General features: G+C 44.3%; 2 protein-coding genes across 3 annotated transcripts; one reads left to right on the top strand and one right to left on the bottom strand.

The window, feature by feature from the left end:
• Positions 1 to 9,194, top strand: cd59b (CD59 molecule (CD59 blood group) b). 2 transcript variants are annotated; one of them, XM_076886973.1, is made up of 4 exons: positions 1 to 159; positions 6,767 to 6,824; positions 8,196 to 8,297; positions 8,518 to 9,194. In XM_076886973.1, exons 2-4 carry the CDS (start codon positions 6,779 to 6,781, stop codon positions 8,715 to 8,717), a joined length of 348 nt encoding a protein of 115 aa, XP_076743088.1. In that variant the 5' UTR covers positions 1 to 159; positions 6,767 to 6,778; the 3' UTR covers positions 8,718 to 9,194. The 2 variants fall into 2 exon arrangements, with proteins under 2 accessions (XP_076743088.1, XP_004571550.1); XM_004571493.6 differs by lacking the exon at positions 1 to 159 and adding an exon at positions 3,192 to 3,361.
• Positions 9,195 to 13,090: 3,896 nt separating this feature from the next.
• kcnj11l (potassium inwardly rectifying channel subfamily J member 11, like) lies at positions 13,091 to 17,619 on the bottom strand. Its single transcript, XM_004571492.4, has 6 exons — positions 17,133 to 17,619; positions 16,038 to 16,200; positions 15,499 to 15,738; positions 15,158 to 15,427; positions 14,840 to 15,047; positions 13,091 to 13,722 (listed from the first exon to the last, which is right to left on the bottom strand). The coding sequence occupies exons 2-6, from the start codon at positions 16,194 to 16,196 to the stop codon at positions 13,292 to 13,294; spliced, it is 1,308 nt and encodes a 435-aa protein (XP_004571549.1). The 5' UTR covers positions 16,197 to 16,200; positions 17,133 to 17,619; the 3' UTR covers positions 13,091 to 13,291.
• Between the last annotated feature and the right edge of the window lie 4,189 nt (positions 17,620 to 21,808).

Here is a 21,808-nt window from a genome sequence, read left to right as displayed (position 1 = left end):
CCGTTAGGACTGACTGCACAATGATGTCATTTTACTCGCTGACGACCGTTGTACTGCGGACAGATCTGCGTCGCGAGCGCTCGGCTAATTATCGTGTGCGCACTCAGACAACTGCCACTACGTCACTGCAAGCTGCTGAAACGTCATCGGGATCTACAGGTGAGCATTTTACGTGAACTCAGTGTGTGAGTCTCCGTGTTTACATATCTTTGTGGGGACCAAACATTGGAAGTTTATGGGGACCAACAGTTCCGTCCCCACGAGCCGTCTTTCACACTCAAACTGCAGTGTCAGGGTCAGAGTTCAAGCTGAGGGCCAGGCACTGGTTTTGGATGGTTGGGCAATCAGCTAGGGAAGGGTTATGTCAAAAAGATGTCGTCACTAAGATATGAAAATGTGTGTGTGTGCGTGGGTGCGTGCGTGTGTGTGTTTTCCGGTTTGTCGGTGAGCCACAGCTCACCTCTGCTTCCTGCACTCAGCTGCGGCAGTTGAATAAAAATAAAAATACAAGTGAATTGCACATTTCAAGTATTGAGTCTATTGCACTGTTGACTATTTACAAAAGGTATTGCACAGTGAGGTGCAGAGGCACTACAGCTTAGTTGTTCCCTCCTTTGTCCTCCTGTTTCCCCTCCCTCTCCCCTCCAGGGAGGAGTTAAACAGTCTGATGGCGTGTGGGACAAAGGAGTTTTTAAGTCTGTTAGTTCTTGTCTTTGGGAGAAGCAACCTGTCACTGAACAGACTCTTCTGGTTGTTAATGGCCGTGTGCAGAGGATGTCCAGCATTGTTCATAATGTCCAGCAGTTTCTTTAATGTCCTTTTCTCTGCCACTGTCACCAGAGTGTCCAGCTTCATGCCGACCACAGAGCTAGCCCTCCTGATCAGTTTCTCCAGCCTGGATGAGTCCTTCTTTGCTGTGCTGCTCCCCCAGCACACCACAGCATAGAAAAGTACTCCAGCAACCACCGACTGGTAAAACATCCTCAGGAGCTTCCTGCAGATGTTAAAAGACCTCAGCCTCCTGAGGAAGTACAGTCGGCTTTGGGCTTTTTTATACAGGTGCTCTGTGTTGCATGACCAGTCCAGTTTATTGTCCACCCACAGCCCGAGGTACTTGTACTTGTTGACCACCTCCACCTCCTCCCCCTCTATCTGAACCGGCAGTGGACCTTCTCTGGACCTCCCGAAGTCCACAACCAGTTCCTTAGTCTTTGAGGTGTTGAGTTGCAGGTGGTTTGTGTGACTCCATGCGACAAAGTTCCTCACCAGACTTCTGTACTCCTCTTCCTGATCATCCCAGATACACCCCATGATGGCTGTGTCATCTGCAAACTTCTGAATGTGGCATAATTCAGAGTTGTAGCAGAAGTCAGAGGTGTACAGGGTGAAGAGAAGAGGGGACAGCACAGTTCCCTGTGGTGCTCCTGTGCTGCTGACCACAGTGTCAGACGTGATGTCCTTCAGCCTGACGTACTGTGGTCTGTCGGTGAGGTAGTCGGAGATCCAAGCCACCAGGCAGGGGTCCACCTCCATCCTGTTCAGTTTTTCCTGAAGCAGACGGGACTGGATGGTATTAAAGGCACTCCTGAAGCATGACTTCTAAATAAAAGCCAACTTCCAGTAAATTAAGAGCACATTCACAAATATCAGTTAGTCTTGTTTGAACACTCTAATGCTGGATACAAATGACATACCCTACTATTCTAGTAGCAACATGTCAATATTAAAGCCATCTCCTTTTGGATTTCAAAGTAAAAGCCCTCTGAATGTTTATTTTTGAACTACTCTTTCAATTAATTCAGAATGGAAAATTCACGTTTCCACAGACTAGTCGCAGTCTATATTGACATTATACAACCCCATAGTGATACCATGTCAATCCGGTTGTTCAGTGATGACACGACGAATCCTACTTCCGGGTCTAAAGCAGTCTGCGTTTAATATGGCTTTTGTGTTGTTAACATGTTTAATGTTTTGTATTTTCTTCTATTTGATCTCAAAAAGCTCCTAAAACAGTCAGTGATCACTGTTGACCTCCCTCGGCTTTTGTTACCACTAATCATTTATTTAAGCTCAGTTTTTAAAACCTTAGGATGTAACTACAGCCCATGCAGCAGTATATGAATGACTAACCTCGTATTGTGGATGGATTATCTCAGTTGTTCTCCTGGCTGAAGTTTGGTCCTTTTACAGCATCCTGCCATGCGATTACATTTGTTCCTGACCACCGAGAACACTCACGGTAACTTTTATGGAGTGGAAAAAAGTTAGCTTGTTTATATTATGCTAACATAGCTGTGTCGCTAGCGGTCACGTAGCACATCATTATATACCAGCTAGCCCAACTTCAGTAACCCTACAAACATCACTGCTGTTTAGTTTTCTGTCTTCATTTATGCTGGAAGTGATAACAGAGCTGTACGTTTGAATTTGTTTCCAAAACCCCGCAGTCAGGACATGCTATATTGTATTTAGATAGAAGCTAGCGAGCTAACTCCCTGCTAACTTCTAACTCCGTTAAATGTCATAAATTCCGTTTTCATGGATGCCTGGATGTTAAACTCAATTGTTACACCTGGTAGAGCAGAACGCTGATCATTTTATTAAAGATGAAAGACTTTAGACAGTTTTTCAACTCTCAGTAATGCCACAGTGATCGTTTGATATATGGACCTGCAGCGGAGTTTAGGCCCAGACACGGCTAGTGACGTCAGACTGAACAACCGGATATCAATCGTTCTTATTTTGCCTTTCAAAATAAGAGCCCTTTCAAATTGCCCACACGGGAAATAATCTTTCAATGAATTCTGATTTCTCTAAAAAGACAAATTCTTGTTTACACTGCATAATTTCCATCTGGGTCAAGAGTAAGCAAACCCACAGTGATACCATATCAATATCAAATCAGTCTGATTTTGCCTTTCAAAATAAAAGCCTTTTCAAATTGCCCATTTAAGACCTAACTGTCATGGTCCTGAGTCTGCCGACTCAGTGTTTTGTTTCTTTATGCTTTTGTTTATTCTGATTATGTACTCCGTTATGATTTGCCATTTGTTAGGTTTCCCTGGTCCCACTTCTGTCTGCTTGTGAATCTGTCTGTTTAGTTCTGTCTCTTGTCTGGTTCTCTGTGTCTGAGCTTCCTGTTTTATTCTGAAGGTCCCCGTCTCATGTGAGTGTGTTCAGATTCCGTTTCCTCCGTCCCGTCAGCGCTGACTTCTTCCAGCTGTGTTGCCCTCCTGTCTCTCATCCCCTGATCACTGCTGTGTGTATTTAAGCCCTGTGTGTTCTCCTGCCTGTTGCCGGTTTGTCTGTGTTTCACGGTGTCCTGTTCCTCGTCTGCGGCTCTCCGGTATCATCTCAGGTTTGTTATTTAGTTTATCCAGTTTAGGTTTCTTTAGTTCCCTCTCATCCCTCGCTGCCTGTTTGCCACTACACCACCCTGTAAATAAACATCACTCGAATCATCATTCATCACCTGCATTTTGGGGCCTCCTTTCCTCCAACACCACACGGCTCGCCTCGGCAGCTTTGACACTAACTTTCAGTGATTTCAGAATGCTCTAAAAATGAAAATTGGTGTTTCCACAGGGTAATTCCACTTTAGATCAACAGTATCCAACCCCACAGTGACACCATGTCAATATCAAGTTAGTCTGATGTTGCTTTCCAAAATAAAAGCCTTTTCAAATTGCCCATATATGACTTACTCTTTTAATGATTTCAAAATGCTCTTAAATTGAAATTTGCTGTTTCCACAGGATGAATCCATGTTAGATCAACAGTATCCAACCCGACAGTAAAACCATGTAAATTTCAAGTTGCTCTGATTTTGCCTTTCAAATTAATGGCCCGTCGAATTTGCCCATATGTGATATAGTCTTTCAATTATTTCAGAATGTTTTAAAAATAAATTGCTGTTTCCACGGGATAATTTCCCTCTAGATCAACAGTGTACACTATCACGGGGATATCAAGTCAATTTCAAGTCGCCTTGATTTTGCCTTTCAAAGTAATGGCCCGTTGAAATTGCCCATGTATGACCCACTCTTTCACTGACTTCAGAATCCCATTAAAAGCAAAGTTAAGCATCTTTGTTCTCTGTGAAAGAAAAAAACTACAGAGACTTCCATCTTTAATATACAGCACCCAGCAGGAGGTGAAGGGTCAGAGCACTGAGTTTCTGTCCTGGATTTTTTGGAGTATTTCTCCGTCTCCTGGAAACAGAGAAAGCAGCTTTCCTGCCGAGCTGTCCGGCCGCTCCCGGGCGGGCAGGAAGCGACCGGACGCTGCCAGCGCTTCCACGTCAGAGGAGCCAGAGCCGCTGCTGTCAGCCAGTCAGAGAGCGACTGGACGCCGGCTCACTGTGACGTCTTTGTCAGCGAATGAAGCGCGCTTTGTCTGCAGCTGCTGACATCACCTGCAGTCAGACACCAGAGGGGAGCTAAATGTAGACTGTACTTAAACGATGGACGCCTGACACCACTGCAGGTATTTATTACACAGATTCTGACGCAGAGTCCTGGGAGCGCCGCTTTTCTTCAGCTGCAGCTCAATGCATGACTCCAACCTCTGCTGGAAACAGCGGCGCGGACGCTATCGTGTAAGGCAGCTCGGGAGGGTTGGGGGTCGTGGCACACGGCGCGGCACCGCTCTTAGAGGGGCGACTGTGCGACGTCCAGCTGCCGCCTGAAGCTGCACACACGCCTTTGTCCAAACACTCGTTTTGACTGAAGCCACTCGAAGCTGCCAGCCGAGGATTGGTGTGAGGAGGACTAAAGATGGACACCCACACCATAATGGAGCCTCTGTGTGTCCCCAGGCCCAGCCAACAGGACGCTCTCTGTTCTGTGAAGTAACGATTGAGCACATAAACTGATCACACTCCTGTGACCTCTGACCCCTTTAAGGCTGTCAAACAGGTCAGAAACCGGACTTTCTGTCTAAGGTAACCTGTGTAAAAGTGGCAGCCATGTTTCTTTTACGTCTATTGTGACGTCAGAACGGCGCACAGGAACTTTGGGTCCTTTCACTTATTTCCTGCTTTTCTGCAGTGAAACGGACGCAGACCTGGATGCTGGACGCTGCAGCCCGGCCACGTCTTTAGAAACAAAACCAGATCACATGATCCTTCACCGCTTTTCTTCTTCTTTTTAGATTATTTCATCTCAGTCAAAAATCTACTTATTCATTTACCATTTCTTCCTGTGGAGAGCCTCTTCTGGCTTCACATCCCATCGCTTCCTTTCTTGCAGGTTTCTCTCTCTCCTCATCATCACTGCTTTCACAGAGAGGAAGGGGGCGGGGCTGAGTGCAGGCAGCACACGCTGCTGGTTCCCAACGACTCTGATTTACAAACGCACACCTTCTATACATTTAATTCATTATTATATTGAATAAACTCATTTTTCTGTTTGCACGTCGACATCAGTAAACGAGGCGCGGTGTGCAGTTCGTCCCCATGTTAACCCGATTCTTTTGTCCCCGTGACAGAACAGAGGAAACCGACTCTTAGTGTTAAAACATTTATATTTCTTTGTCTTCAATCATCTTCCGGAGAGACCCCTGCACAGCTCAAACGCCAGCTCCAACATTTTTAGCTCCACGTGTCTTATATGATGTTATTTCTGTACTTCAGACGTCACAGTTTCAAACGTTGCTTATATTGTGTCTTATCTGTTAATACACCTGTGCACTAAGACTTCCTGTTCTTCCGTCTGCTGAGCACCTTGTGAGTCAACAGTGGCCTTGCTCTACAAGCCGTCATTATTAAAGTACATAAAACAATCTGATAGGAAAATAAGGATACTGAGGATATTGATTTCATGACAGGCCTCAGTCTTATTGGTGGACGTCTCCCGCTGAGTCCAAACCGTCGTTAAAGAGCGTCAAACACGGATTGGCTCCCTCACATGTGCTTCCTGAGCTCGATCTCTCTCCGCTTGTAGCTCGTTCTTTGCTTCCACACTTTTTAAAAGCTGTCCTGCGTCGGGGTGTTCGCAGGGTTGAAAAGTGGCCTTGTGTTAAAGGTTGGGATGCGGTGACTCGGTCGGCGCGAGCCTCTGGTGCCTCCGAGGCGTCTGCAGCTACAAACAGACTCGCATGCCAAACCAACACCGCTTCCTCCCACGGCCCGGCGGGGAGGACGGGCTGTAGACGGAGTGACTGCGGCTCACACGGGGATCCATTTGAATCATCGTCTCACTTCCTGCTTGCTGACTGGACACGCGAAGGTCGTGTAATTTGAAGCCGTCCTCTCCTGCAGCATCCTGACTCTGTACAGAGGGAGCACTGCGACCTGACATCATCAGGGTGAAGCTTTCAGGTCACACTCGTTACCTTTGACCTTTGTGCTTTCTACTTTTGCTTTCAGTGTGACTCAGTTCAGGCACAATAGGTGCTTCACAGGGTTCAGGGGAAGATGATGAGCCGTCCGGGTGTGGCACGTCCACCGAGCGCAGAGCTTCAGCAGAGGAGGACGTTTCAGACACATCTGTGGATGAAATAAAAGCAGAAGGAGCGCCTGTGGTGCTCTCAGATGTTTGCAGGTTATAACACAGGAGTAATTTAGATTTCACTGGGGGGACGGCGTACACACATCCATGATGAGACTCAGAGGGAGGCGGAGGCTGGAGGCTGTCGGAGGGGGGGAGGCAGACAGCGAGTCTTTGTGGTCCGCTGGACAAAGAGTGTTTCTCAGTTTGGGTTGGCGGAGGAACAGATCGGACTCGGGCGCCGCTTTGACTTCAGCTCTGCTTCTCGTTTGCAGGGAGAAGACGACATGAAGCTGCTGCTGCTGCTGCTCTGCTTCGGGACGCTTCGCGTGGGTGAGTCCGAGTTCCTCCTCGCCGTAAACCAGCCAGAAGGATTCATAGCGGTTAGAAAGAGTGTGAAGCCACGATCGCTGTAAGACACCTGCTGATCCATTCAGAGGCTGACGGTCACCTCCCAGATCACTTCCTGCTGTAAACGATTAAAGTAAAAACTCTGGGGCTGAATTCTGCTTTTCCATGTTTCAAATATTTTTTCTTTAACTAGATTTAATCGTTTTTACCAGAGGAGAAAAAGTCAGTACTGGACCTGAGTATGAATGAAGTGAATCTGCCGGTGTTGATCCTGCTCTCATGTGGAGGATAATTCCAAATGTTCTGCTGAGAATATCAGTGATTCAAGAAAGCTTTGTTGTCATTCTCATGTTTACATGAGGTGAGACGAAGCTACGTACCCACGGTCCCGGTTTCCCATTAAAGCAACAGAAATAATGAAATAATACAAACAAGTGAAGTGCAACAACCTGGGAAACTGTGGAGCAGGTATACAAGTGTAGACTGGATATATGTGATATATATATGAGTACAGCTTCAGCGTTTTCTTTAAATAATAAAGGGGGACACGTAAAGGTGTCAGAAACACTGCTGTGTTCGATCATTATGGACAAAGCTCTGATAGGCCGACAGCGTGAGCTGGGATCACGTCAGCCGTGTCGCTCACAGGACGAGCGCTGCCTCAATAAATGGTTTTATTTATAAGTCAGAAACGCTGTGCGCCCGGCTGCAGGGTCGGTAGTGTTTCAGTGTTGTGTATCTGTGTATGCAGATCACATCTGTCCTGCACGTCATCAGGGCGTCGAGGCTGCTTTTGGTTTTAAATTGTTTTATTTGTTCAGTTTTGTGAGTCTGGAATGAGTAAAGGTCGATTTGAAGGACATTTCGGCTCTGAGAGCTCAGACTCGTGGATTCAGGTACTAGGTGGCGGTGCTCTGCCCGTCGTGGTGCTACCACACCTCCACATAAGCAGGTCAGTAGATCGCTTCGCCATCGCTGTCAGAGGTGGCACAGACTCCACAACACTATAAACTCTTAACCATAAAAACACACTGACTCGACCTTTCTCTCACACTTGTGTCCAAACACACTTCTAGGCGCCGCCCCCTGCTGGACATTAGAAGTAATGCAGGCTTCACTTGTCAGCCCTAGAAGCTTTGTCCATCTTTATATACAGTCTGTGGGATTTTCTCTTTGGAAGATGTTTTAGGGGATTTCAGTCAAATGATGATTTGTGTATTTATTCAATATATTTCATATATAATTAATGAATTGGTGAATAAATAGGTAGTAAGAACATGAAAACCTGACGTGTTGTTTCCAAAACGATAAATCTCGCTCCTCCTTCTCCTCGTTCTCCTCGTTCTCCTTCAGGTTCTGGGCTTCGCTGCTATAAGTGCCAGGATTACACCGGACGCTGCCAGGACGTCCAGGAGTGCACGTATGAGGACTCGTGCATCTCTCTGAGTGAGAGAGGTCAGTTTAACCCAGAGTTGACCACTTCCTGTTAGCTTCGTGGTTCAGAGACTGGCCAGATTAGCTCAGAGCTATGACTCCTGTGTTATTAGTGCTGAGTCGGCTCATTTTACTTTGATGCTAAATCTTAAAAATGAAGGACGCACTTTTCTTTTTCAGCTCCACTCAGAATTTTCTCTGTCAGCCAATCAGATATCTGTGCGTGTGTTTGGTTTTCCAGGTGGGAAGACCATCCGTCAGTGCATCAGGTACACGGACTGCGATAACTCCCGCCTCAGCCAGATGTTCCCGGCCATCTCCGCCTTCACGTACCGATGCTGCAGCAGCAACCTGTGCAACTCCGGCACCGCTTGCACCGCGGTCACGCCCCTGGTGGCTCTGCTGGGGTCTCTGCTGAGTGTCTGGTGGTGCTGGATGTGAAGCAGCATGTCAGTGTTTCAGCCACAGATTGTATAAAGTCGATGGATGTCTGAACAGCTAAAGTCCTTCAACCTGCTCTTTCTAATGACCAGCAGGGGGCGCCTCCTCTGGTCCGGAGAAAATGAGCGTCCTGCTCAGCCGATCTCAGCTCAGTAAACTCGCTAATGGTCTCTGTCGCAGGTTCAGGTCTAAAACTTTCTAAAATAAAACACGAACTTGGTCCTGTTAGAGTCGCAGAGGAGCAGGAGGAGTTTCTGTGACTGAACCGTCACAAACAGGCCCTCACTAACCAGCAGGTGACGTCACTCCAGCGACATCCATCTTTTATATACAGCCTATGATTTCATCTTTCAAAGCTAACACGAACTAAAGCAAATGTAAAAAAATAAAAACAGCTTTTTCACCTTGTCAGCTGATTTCTCACTTCTTATTCTGCAAATTGAACAATAAATACGAGAGAAAAAAATATTTAAAAAACTGTGTTGCTTCTTTTTTTTAAAGAACAAACAAAAACACATAGATTCATCCGCCAGTTACATAGTCCCTCTGTGGAGGGAGATTATTCTCATGATCCACAAGCATAAACTCTGATTTATAGATGAGCTCCGTGATGTGTTGAATGTGCGCTGCACTGGTGATGACTTCAAACACTCTTAATAACAGCATTCAAACTGCAATAACTTTTGATAACGATGACCAGCTGTTTATTAGTCATCGAGCTTATATAAACAGTATGTCACAAAGGTGAGTACACGCCACACATTTTTGTAGATATTTTGTTTTATCTTTTCATGGGACAACACTGAAGATATACGGAGCCAGTCTATAGAGGTTCAGGCCCATGCAGAACAGCAGTGGGGACAGAGCATCTCCTTGGTAGATCTCACATTTGATGCTGACTTATGCTATGGGCTTGAAGTTGGCCTCTAGTGTTGTCCGCCACATCCCCATTGAGTTCCTGATGAAGGCTCTTGGGTCCTGCTGGTTTGTATAGTTCCAGGCTGTCCAGGATCCAGGTGTGGGGCATTGAGTCATAGGCCTTCTTGTAATCCAGGCAGTGCACAGGTTGGTCAGCCTAGTCTTGCAGTCTTGGGTGAGTGCTCTCTCTACCAGTAGTTGATGATTCGCTCCACTGGTATTCCTGCCAATTCCTTTCTGTGCCCCACTTGTGTATTAAGCCATTATTATCAGGAAGTCCTAAAAACTCCCTGAAAAGCCTTCAGCTAATCCAAAATGCTGCAGCAAGAGTCCTGACAGGGACTAGAAAGAGAGAGCAGATTTCTCCTGTTTTGGCTTCCTGTTAAATCCAGAATTCAAAATCCTGCTCCTCACATACAAGGTCTTAAATAATCAGGCCCCATCTTATCTTAATGACCTTGTAGTACCATATCACCCTATTAGAGCACTTCGCTCTCGCTCTGCAGGCCTACTTGTTGTTCCTAGAGTATTTAAAAGTAGAATGGGAGGCAGAGCCTTCAGTTTTCAGGCCCCTCTTCTGTGGAACCAGCTTCCAGTTTGGATTCAGGAGACAGACACTATCTCTACTTTCAAGATTAGGCTTCAAACTTTCCTTTTTGCTAAAGCATATAGTTAGGGCTGGACCAGGTGACCCTGAATCCTCCCTTAGTTATGCTGCAATAGACGTAGGCTGCCGGGGGATTCCCATGATGCATTGAGTTTTTCCTTTCCAGTCACCTTTCTCACTCACTATGTATTAACAGACCTCTCTGCATTGAATCATATCTGTTATTAACCTCTGTCTCTCTTCCACAGCATGTCTTTTATCCTGTCTTCCTTCTCTCACCCCAACCAATCGCAGCAGATGGCCCCGCCCCTCCCTGAGCCTGGTTCTGCTGGAGGTTTCTTCCTGTTAAAAGGGAGTTTTTCCTTCCCACTGTCGCCAAAGTGCTGCTCATAGGCTCGTATCTATTATTGTAGGATCTACTGTACAATATAAAGCACCTTGAGGCAACTGTTGTTGTGATTTGGCGCTATATAAATAAAATTGAATTGAATTGAATGTGCCTGTTCATCTTAGCCGCTATGATGCCTGACAGGAGCTTCCACCTGGTACTGAGGCAGGTTACTGGCCAGTAGTTGGATGGGACTGGTTCCTTCTGGGGGTCCCTGAGGATCTGGACTGTCCGCCGTTCAGTAAGCCATTCTGGGTGGGGAGGTTGCTGTGGTCTGCTCTTAGATCCAGTAGCCACTGAGTATTGCTGTTATGGTTGCGTCCTTCTCCCGTACGCTCTTGCAGTATTGCTCTGTCTCCAGCCTTGGTGGTGCTGTCCTCATATTGGCCCCGCTTGGCACTTTCCAAGGCCTCAGGTATGGGCAGCTTGCTGTCAGTGGCGGTCCTAGCCTGTTTGGCGCCCCGGGTGAACACTCCCTCTGGGCGTGACTCCCTTCAGTAAGCTACATTGGTGTCTACTGTTTACTATCATAGCCAAGTGACTAACAAACGTAAACAGAAGTTTTCACTATCACTACTAATTAATGTTATCTTGTTGTATCTGTGTTGTGGCCAGTGCGATCCTCTCTGCTGCTGCATGCTGGGGCAGCAGGTTGAGGGTCACAGACGCCAGCAGACTAAATAAACTGATCCACAAGGCCAGTAATGTTGTGGGGATGGAGCTGGACTCTGTTAGGGTGGTGTCTGAGAGGCAGATGTTGTCCAAGATAAAGACAATGTTGGATAACACCTCCCACCTACTCCATGACGTGCTGGCTGGTCACAGGAGCACGCTCAGTACGGAACGACACAGGAAATCATTCCTGCCTGTGGCTCCCTGTACAACTCCTCCATCTAACACACTGTGAACACTGCAATGGTCACAGCCTTTTTACACACGCTTTTCTACTCTGTCAAATTTGGCTTTGAACTTTTCTTGTCCATCTTGGTTTTAATTTTGCACTCCAGCATGAACACAAATCCCCCTTGGATTTACATCATTATAAATGAGATGTGCTCTATCTGGAAGCAGCAGGCCCCGCCCCTTTCAACGGGTTGTGTGAGACTTTAAATCATCGAACTGTAAATTATAATTTTAAATTGTTATTGATCCTTTACCCCGAGTCCTAAAGTGTCGATTTATTTTCTTACTCCTCTTATATTTATTGTTTGTTTACTTGCTGTAGCTGGAGCCTCGTCGTCTCGACCACGATGCCGCCCCGGGCAACCGCCCGTATCAAAAACCGCTGCTGCTTGCTGTACTGCGTAGGCACCTCCTACATCGCACCTTTCTCCAAATTCGATAGTCGGCTACTTTTCCTCTGTGCTACCTTGATCTTGGAGTAGTCTCCTTCTCCGTGGAGGGTTCTGCTCCTTGCGGTTTCATCTTACAGCATCTCACTGATTACTTCTGTCGTGGAGTAGATCACATATATACACGTATATATTCATGTGAGGGTCGGAGCACAAACGTGAGTACATACAAATCACTTCGTTTGTAAGTATTAAATGAATAATTTCCCTTCGTACTCTGAACCTTCCATCATGCATCGTGTGTGCTGCTGTCTCACTGGTCTATTGCACCATCTAGTGTTACAGAGTGGTATTACACTAACTGAAAGCCCAGCTCAACACGAGTCTCAGATGATATCTTAAGACAAAGCGGTTATTTCTTCACAGGAAGGACCTGGAATCTGCCCTGAAATCCTTTCAAAATAAAGCTTGACCTGCACTTCAAAGGATGATAAAAAAACATATTTATTAAACATCACAAATATTGAAATACATATCCAAGCCCTACAGAAGAGATCTAAAGCAGCAGGAGATGTGCTACAAACCTCAGCACTCACGGGAGTGTCTTTGTCTACAGTGTACAGTACTTACACACACACAGGGTTTAATGTGACTGTTAAATCATTTAGAACTAAAGGAGGAGACAAGCACGAGGACATGAAAGGAGACAACAAGCTAAGTGTGTCCTAAAATCTCAGCAGGGTTAAGTCTATTAAAATAGTCAGCATGAACACGATGGACACAAAAACCATGTTGTGGTCAGTTTCCTGTGTCTGTTGTATGCGGTAAACGTACATTTCTAATGCGTAATATCACTAACAGGAGCTTCGACAGCATGTGTTCCATCTATAACATTCAGTGTTTTTAAAATAATGTTCATTTCTGTCTTCTACACAAATATTTAATGTTTTCCAGCTCTGAGAAACCTTTGTGCATTGCATTGTGGGAGATCGGCATCCTTTAACACAGCGGTCCCCAACCCCCGGGCCTCGGTACCGGTCCGTGAGTCGTTTGGTACCGGGCCGCGAGAGTAGAGGCTCAGGTGTGAAATGTCTGGTTTTCAGGGTTTTTATCGGTTTCCAGCGTTATTTTGTTATCGTTTTTATCGTTTACTCGGTGTTCCTGGGTCTTTTCACGAGTGTTATGAATAAATCTTCTTTTTTTCAGTACTAGTTTTATTTTGTTGTATTTATCCGCGACACCTTAAAGGCCGGTCCGTGAAAATATTGTCGGGCATAAACCGGTCCATGACGCAAATAAGGTTGGGGACCGCTGCTTTAACAGGCACATGACTGCAGTTCACCTGGGTGTGCAGCAGCGGGCGCTGTGTTCAGTCGCTTAGCTCTCCGAGCGCGTCCTCTTCGATCTGCCGTCCGATCACCTCCAACTGGACTGTCTTTTTCTGTCCTTTCTGCTCCACCTCCTTCTCTGCTTTATCTGACTGGGCGTACCAGGGCTGAGGCGTGGAGCTGTCGTAGGCCCGCCCTCCTCTGCGGAACCCCCCTCTGCCGGCTCGAACCAGCCCCCATCCCTGCAGCTGGACGTCGGACCCTCCTTCCTGGACTCCTCTGGTTTGGTTGAGCTCCTTGGCGCTGAGAGACGACATCCGCACGGGAACCGTGTTTCCGAACTTGGAGTAGTCGACACAGTACCTGCTGTCCTCCTCCGTGATGATGGAGACGAAGCGCCTCCCCCACAGAATCTCCTCGGGTATATAGGAGGTCCGCGCCTGCATGGTGATCCCCGTCGTCTCCACCACACCTTAAAGAAGAAATAGAGGGTGCATGGAGATATAAGGTTAAAGGTCAAAAACCTGTTTGTAATGCAGTCCAGAAGTTTTATTCATTCAGTGTCGCTTTACAGCTGCAGGCGCCTGCAGGACTCTTTATAAAGTTCAATTCAAATCATAACAACAGGATATTTCTAACTTTAGAGATGTTGCACAAATGGAAGAACGCAGTCTTACATATTTGTTTAATATGTGCATTGAAGGACATGTCCTGGTCAAACATGACTCCAAGGTTCCTCACAGTGTTACTGGAGGCCAAGGTAATGCCATCCAGAGTAAGAATCTGCTTAGATACCATATTTCTAAGCTTTTCAGGGCCGAGTACAATAACCTCAGTTTGATCTGAATTAAGAAGCAGAAAGTTAGCGGCCATCCAGGTCTTTATGTCTTTAAGACATTCCTGCAGTTTAACTCATTGGTGTGTGTTATCTGGCTTCATGGACAGATAGAGCTGGGTGTCATCTGCATAGCAGTGTAAATGTATACTATGTCTTCTAATGATGCTGCCTAAGGGAAGCATGTATAATGTAAACAGAATTGGTCCTAGCACTGAACCCTGTGGAACTCCATAATTAACCTCAGTGTGTGAAGAGGACTCTCCATTTACATGCACAAACTGGAGTCTATTAGATAGATATGATACAAACCACTGCAGCACAGTACCTGTAATACCTACAGCATGTTCTAATCGCTCTAATAGGATATTATGGTCGACAGTATCGAACGCTGCACTGAGGTCTAGCAGGACAAGCACAGAGATGAGTCCACTGTCAGAGGCCGTAAGAAGATCATTTGTAACCTTCACTAAAGCTGTTTCTGTGCTGTGATGAGCTCTGAAACCTGACTGAAACTAACGAGTCGTCTGCTTTACGCTACGTGTTTGAGAATTATACCACGGAGTCAGGTACTTCTGATTTAAGTCTATTTTTCACCAGAGCTACAGTATCCAGAGTCGTACGCAGTGACAGGAGGTAAAGTTATTAACAAGATGATGGACCTCTGTTGGAGCAATGTTCAGGTAGCTGCTCTGTGTTGGCAGTGAAGATGATAACAGTGGGTGGATGATACAAAGGAAGGTAAAGATCTCACCTTCCAGGATGACGATGATCTCCAGGTCCTCGGAGGCCAGTGACTGGGCAGACAGCTCGTAGAGAGGACTCCCTCGCTCCATGGTGTGGCTGATGATCAGGGGAGACACCAGGAAGATGCCGTTACTCCTGAGGGGGTTCTCCACCTGGATGTCCAGCTGGCACACGGGGATCACCTCGCCTTCTGACGTCACCGTCCGCCGGATCACCTGAAGAGAAGATTTCAGTTTTGTGTCTGTATCTTCAGGATTGGTTTGCATTACTGGGGCTGTTTTGTTTTGTATGCGTGATGTGGAGCTCAGGTGAAGTTGTAGGTCACCTGCAGCTGGACGGTGGCTGAGATGATCATGCTCTTCCTCAGATCTCCCACTCTGAACATGAAAGTGGGGCGGCCATTTCGAGGAGCGATGACGGCGTTTTTGGAGAAGATGAGTGTTTCTGCTCGCCGGTTGGCCTGCGCCGTCTTCATGAACACGCAGCCGAGCATCACGGCGTTGATGATCAGCCCCAAAATGTTCTGAATGATCAACACGGTGATGGCCAGCGGACACTCCTCCGTCACCATCCTGCCACCAAAACCGATGGTCACCTAGACGGGAAACATCCAGGATTACCACAAGACAGAAGTCTACACCCGCATCAGCAGGAAGCAACTCTCACCTGGACTTCAATGGAGAAGAGGAAGGCAGAGGTGAAGGAGTGGATGGCTGTGACGCAGGGGACTGGGCCCGGCTCGCCGTTGGGGTCGCGGGGCTCCAGGTCTCCGTGAGCGAAGGCGAGGAGCCACCAGATCATAGCGAAGAGCATCCAGGAGCAGAGGAAGGCAGAGGTGAAGATGAGGAGGGAGTGCTGCCACTTCAGGTCCACCATGGTGGTGAAAACGTCCTGCAGGAAGCGACCCTGAACCACACCACAAAGCCTCCCGTCAGCAAACCGTCCTCTCTTTTTCCTCGTTCTACCCCCGGACCTTTTCTTCCCATCGCCCGTAACAACATTTAACTTATTCTGGATTCCGGCTTATCAAAGTAAAAGGATGTTTAACAGATAAAAACGCAGTGGAGCTCCCAGACGCTCCGCCCTCCATCCGCTGTAGCTTTTTATCTACATTCTGCCACAGAGCAGCAAACAGAAAAGTCCTGCACATCTGAAGCTTTCATTGCATGCTGAACCGCATCATAACCAAACACTCGCTGCTCTACCTGTTCCCTGATGTTCTTGTGAGCCACGTTACAGGATCCGGTCTTGGTGATGAAGCGGGCTCTCTGAGACCTCGAACGGCTGCGGTTTGGCTGGTTCTGGTCCTCCGCCAGCCGGGTCAGCAGGAAGCCGTCCGGCAGGAGGCCCTTCCTGGCCAACATGACGCTGCGCACGTGAAAAATACAACTTAAACATAAATACAGCTGCGAAAGGTTCGTCATCAACACCAAGAAAACAGCAGATTTACAGCATATAATTCTTAAGTGAGGCAAAAATGATGAATTCATAAATACTGTAAAAGAAATTTGTCAATAATCTTCTGAACTTTGGACTTTTGGTGAGTAAGCCGTTTGAAGGAGATCCTCTACTTCCTGTTACTGACGAGATGCATCTCTGACATCCCAAAGACATTTAAATTAAACGTAAACAAAAAACACAACAGTAACATAATAATAAAATAAAAACTAAAAAGATAAAAATAGTAAAACAACTCAATTAAATAACAAAATAAAACAATAAAAACTGCAAACATGTGCGTGTACGTGCACGTGAGCCATGTTAGATCTTTATTATATAACTGTAATATTATTGTGTTATTTCCTCTTTATTTTGTTAATACAATGAATACGTGAATATAAACAACAATAATTTATCACAGTTCAAAAATAATCAGTTACAACTAATTTAAAAACTGTTTAGAGTCGACTATACCTGCTATCATCCTGCAACATATTACATTACATTATCATAGACAGTGCTGGGACCTGTTTTAAGTTGACTGGTGATGTATGTGAGAGCCTGGAGGATGTGACCTCTGCTCTCCCATGTTTACTGTCGAGGCAGAAAGGCGGAAATGACGACAGTTAATTGTCCAAAACAGTCTCTTATTCCTGCAGGTGTGTGCAGGTGGCATCATTTCCACGGTGGTCACAAAAAAGAATCTAACTCCATATTAACAGAAACCAACGCGAGCATCAGCATCCTTCTTTACGTCCTCGCGTTTGTTGGTTCCTATCACCATAACGACACGCGCGTCTCTCTGCAGGTGACACTGATGACCGCACTGATAAAACCCGCTTAGAGTCACGCGACGTTACCTGGGCGGGAGTGAGCTGATGGAGTTGAATAAAGGTGGTGTTCCTGAGCGGGGTGTCTTAAACCGACGGGAACGGCAGCACGGACTCCATCATTCAGCCATCAGGATGTCCTCAGCACCACCCGAGCATCGACCTGAGTCAGGTTAGAACATGATATAGGTGAGGTTCCGGCCTGGACTTTCAAAATAATACACTAAAGGTGCCGTTTATGATGTTTTTGGTCATTAAAGAACAAAGTAGACCATGCGCTATAACAGACTGAGTATAATATCGATTGGACTCAATTACAGGCTGATCATATAGTTAATCGATAATTCAGTGCAACGGGAAATTGCAAAGATGTTCAGGTAACTTGTCAAATAGCTTTAACGAATGAGAGGAATTTAATTATGAAAGTGCATTTCCGGTGTTGGGTGTGGTGAATGTGATGACCTTGACGTTGAGCTGCAGGAGGCTCAGCAGAGGCTTCCTGGTGCCTGCAGGGGGCAGCAGAGGAGACGAGGCGCGTGTGTGCGCGCGCGTGTGTGTAAACATTAACACATTTCAAATCAAATCAAATCAAATCAAATCACTTTTATTGTCACATCACATGTGCAGGCACACTGGCACAGCACATGCGAGTGAAATTCTTGTGTGCGAGCCCCACAAGCAACAGAGATGTGCAAACACAACAACACAAACGAGCAAAATACAAGAATGGCCAACCTGAAACTAATAAATATATGTACAATATATAATAGTGTATGCATTTCTGGATGTGTATACTAAATATTTTCCTACGTGTGTGTGTGTGTGTGTGTGTGTGTGTGTGTGTGTATACACATTTTTACAAATTAAATAGTAAAAATAATAATAATAATAATAACAACAACAACAACAACAACAACAACAACAACAACAATAATAATAATAATAATAAAATATATAAAATATACAGAGTTGAAAATGTGCAAAACAAGTGGCATTTATACATAAATGAAAGTGAAATGAAACATTTAAAAGACAAAAGCAGCTCCTATTAACTGAACATCGCGTGGTAAAATCCGCTCTGAACAAAAAAGAAATCAAACACATTCACTTGTATTATATTTAACCAAATATTTGACTTATTTATTACAGAAAACAGAATCTTACAGACGATAAAACAGTAACCTCAGGTGGTTTTATTCATTCTCTTATTTTTCTGCATTACTCCTTAAATATGTTGGTCCTGACTGATGGCCTGAACGTAACTGTCTTCCCTTGAAGCTATTTTTGACTTGTCAATGTGAACATCAACACCAGAGGAGGTTGAGGACATTAAAACCTCCCTCGGAGCGCTGTGCGGAGACGTGGCCGCAGTCAGGGCGCAGCAGGAGCTGCTTCTGGGGCTTCTGGAGGAGGTAAAACAGCTACGCCTCCAAAATGCCGAGAAGGACAGACGGATCATGGATCTCGAGCGGCGGGTGGATGAGCTGGAGCAGTACACCTGTACGAACGACGTGGTCATCAGCGGTATTAAAATCAAGCCGCGCTCATATGCGCGCGCGGTGGCCGGGAACGTCGGGGAGCCCAGCGACGAGGAGACCCGCTCGGTAGAGCAACAGGTGGCGTCCTTCCTCCAAAGCAAGGGGATAGAGATGGACCTGGAGCACATAGAAGCATGTCACTCACTGCCCAGGAGGAGTGACAGACTGCCGGCCATCATTATGAGATTTGTCAATCGGAAGAACAAGGTCGCACTGCTGAAACAAGGACGCAAACTGAAAGGCACGGACGTTTTCATTAATGAGCATCTGACACGAAAAAACGCAGACATCGCGAGGAAGGCAAGGCAACTGAAGAAGAACGGTAAAATACAACATACATGGGTAACAAACTGTAAGATTTTCATTAAGCTAAACGGGACACCAGAAGAGGCAAAAGTACTGATAGTGAGGAACATGGAGGATCTGGACAAGTATAACTGACACCAATGTATCAATTACACCAGGAAATGACATGGACACGTTGAAATTAGTTCTTCAACAGAAAGTAATTGATCTAGATTGTGAATATAAGGAGCATAATATAATAGATCCAGAAATAGATTCTGAAAGTAACTTTCTCTCTTCTTTTGTTAAAAATTGTAATTATTTCACTCAGGAACAATATGAAAAAGAAATTAACCTAGACGGGAAGCTCTCATTAATTCACTTTAACAGCAGAAGTATGTACTCTAATTTTGATTTCATTAAGGACTATTTGCAACAATTTTCTCGCCCCTTTAGTGTTATAGCCATCACTGAAACTTGGTTCAATGTCGATAAAGGAATAGATTTTTGTTTGAATGGATATGATTTAAAATACATGAATAGATTAAATAAGGCGGGCGGCGGGGTTGCTATATATGTTCATAACTCTATAAAATATAATGTTGTAACAACTATGTCTATGGCTATTGATGGAATTTTGGAATGTTTGACTATTGAGATTATGAATGAAAAAAAGAGAAATGTTATAATAAGTTGCATATATCGGACACCCAGTTCAAGTATTGACACTTTTAATGAATGGATAGAAAAAACGTTTGCTTCGGTGAACCAAAAATTACTATTTATCTGTGGTGATTTTAACATTGATTTGCTAAACCCAACAAGGTTAAAAGCCATTGATGACTTTACTGACACAATGTACAGCTTATCACTATATCCAACAATAACAAAGCCAAGCAGAATAACATCACATAGCGCCACTATTATTGACAACATTTTTACTAATGTCATGGATTTCCAAATTAATAGTGGTCTGCTTGTCTGTGATATAACTGACCACTTACCAGTTTTTACTTTGTGTGACTGTGATTTAAAAAAAATAGATACCAAGATCATGATAGCAAAGCGAACAATAAATGAAGAAGCAATTCATGCCTTCAATTTCGATTTAGCACAACAAGATTGGAGTTCGGTGTATGAAGAGTCAGATGTGGACAAGGCTTATGATAATTTTCTAGATATTTTTACTATGTGGTACAATAAACATTGTCCTGTAAACGAACACATGACAAAGAAAAAAAAGATAAAAAGTCCTTGGCTCACAAAAGGAATTATTAATGCTTGCAAAAAGAAAAACAATCTCTATAAACAGTTCATCAAAGTAAAAACAAAAGAAGTGGAACAAAGATATAAAGCATATAGAAATAAATTGACTGATATTATAAGAACGAGCAAACAACTTTATTATAGAAGAAGATTATATGAAAATAAAAACAATATAAAAGGAACTTGGGATGTGTTAAACAACTTAATTAAACAAGGATCTTCTGGAACATCATATCCTGAATATTTTACTGATGCAAATGGTGAAAATCACAACATGAGTAATATTGTCGATGGGTTCAATAAATTCTTCATAAATGTTGGCCCTGAACTAGCAGCGGACATCCCGTGTCATAAAAATGAAAATATCAGTAATATAAAATCAAATCCCTTTTCACTGTTCCTCTCAGCTACAAATGAGCAAGAAGTAATAAATATCACATTAAAATGTAAAAGTAAGTCTTCAATGGATTATCATGACATAAATATGTCTGTAGTTAAACAGGTTATTCTGAATATTGCTAGTCCCTTAACATATATCTGTAATTTATCATTTCAGTCCGGTTGTTTTCCAAAAAAAATGAAAATTGCGAAAGTAATACCACTATATAAAAGTAATGACAAACACAGTTTTACCAGTTATAGGCCTATTTCTCTACTGCCTCAATTCTCAAAAATTCTAGAAAAACTTTTTAATTCAAGATTAGAAAAATTCCTTGAAAAACATCAAATAATAAATGTTGGTCAGTATGGTTTCAGAACGCAAAGAACCACTTCAATGGCGATAATTGAGGCAGTAGAAGAAATTACTGATACACTGGATAAAAATAAATATGCAGTTGGTATTTTTGTTGATCTCAAAAAGGCCTTTGACACAATCAATCACTCAATTTTACTGGATAAATTGGAAAGATATGGTATTCGAGGGAAAGCTGGTAACTGGTTAAAAAGTTACCTAACGGGTCGGGAACAATATGTTAGCATAGGGCATTACCATTCAGAGAAACTTGGTATTACATGTGGTGTTCCCCGAGGGTCAGTGTTGGGACCAAAACTTTTCAATGTATACATAAATGATATTTTTGATGTTTCTCAAGTACTTAAACTCATACTGTTCGCAGATGACACCAACATATTTTTCAGTAGCGATGATTATACTGATCTTGTAATGACTGTAAACAGGGAGCTAAAATTAATAAAAAAATGGATGGACATAAATAAATTATCATTAAATATAAATAAAACTAAAGCAATGTTTTTTGGTAATTTAAAATATAATATAGAATTACCAATTATCATTGAAGGTGTACCAATTGATAATGTGAGTGAAAACAAATTTTTGGGAGTCGTAATTGATAACAAAATTTCATGGAAACCCCACGTCAGACACATAAAAACCAAAATTTCCAGAAGCCTCGCAGTTTTGAACAAAGTGAAACAATTCCTTGATAAAGATGCACTTCGTACTCTGTACTGTACCCTGGTTCTTCCATATCTTCCATATTGTGTGGAAGTGTGGGGAAATAAAAATACAACTAATCCATGAGTCACAGTACAGAAACGAGCACTGCGTATTATTCACAAGGCTGGTTATCTAGATCATACTCACAAACTCTTTCT

Source organism: Maylandia zebra, linkage group LG7 (assembly GCF_041146795.1).
Source record: "Maylandia zebra isolate NMK-2024a linkage group LG7, Mzebra_GT3a, whole genome shotgun sequence".
Lineage (NCBI taxonomy): Eukaryota > Metazoa > Chordata > Actinopteri > Cichliformes > Cichlidae > Maylandia > Maylandia zebra.
This window is presented reverse-complemented; position numbering and strand designations above follow the sequence as displayed.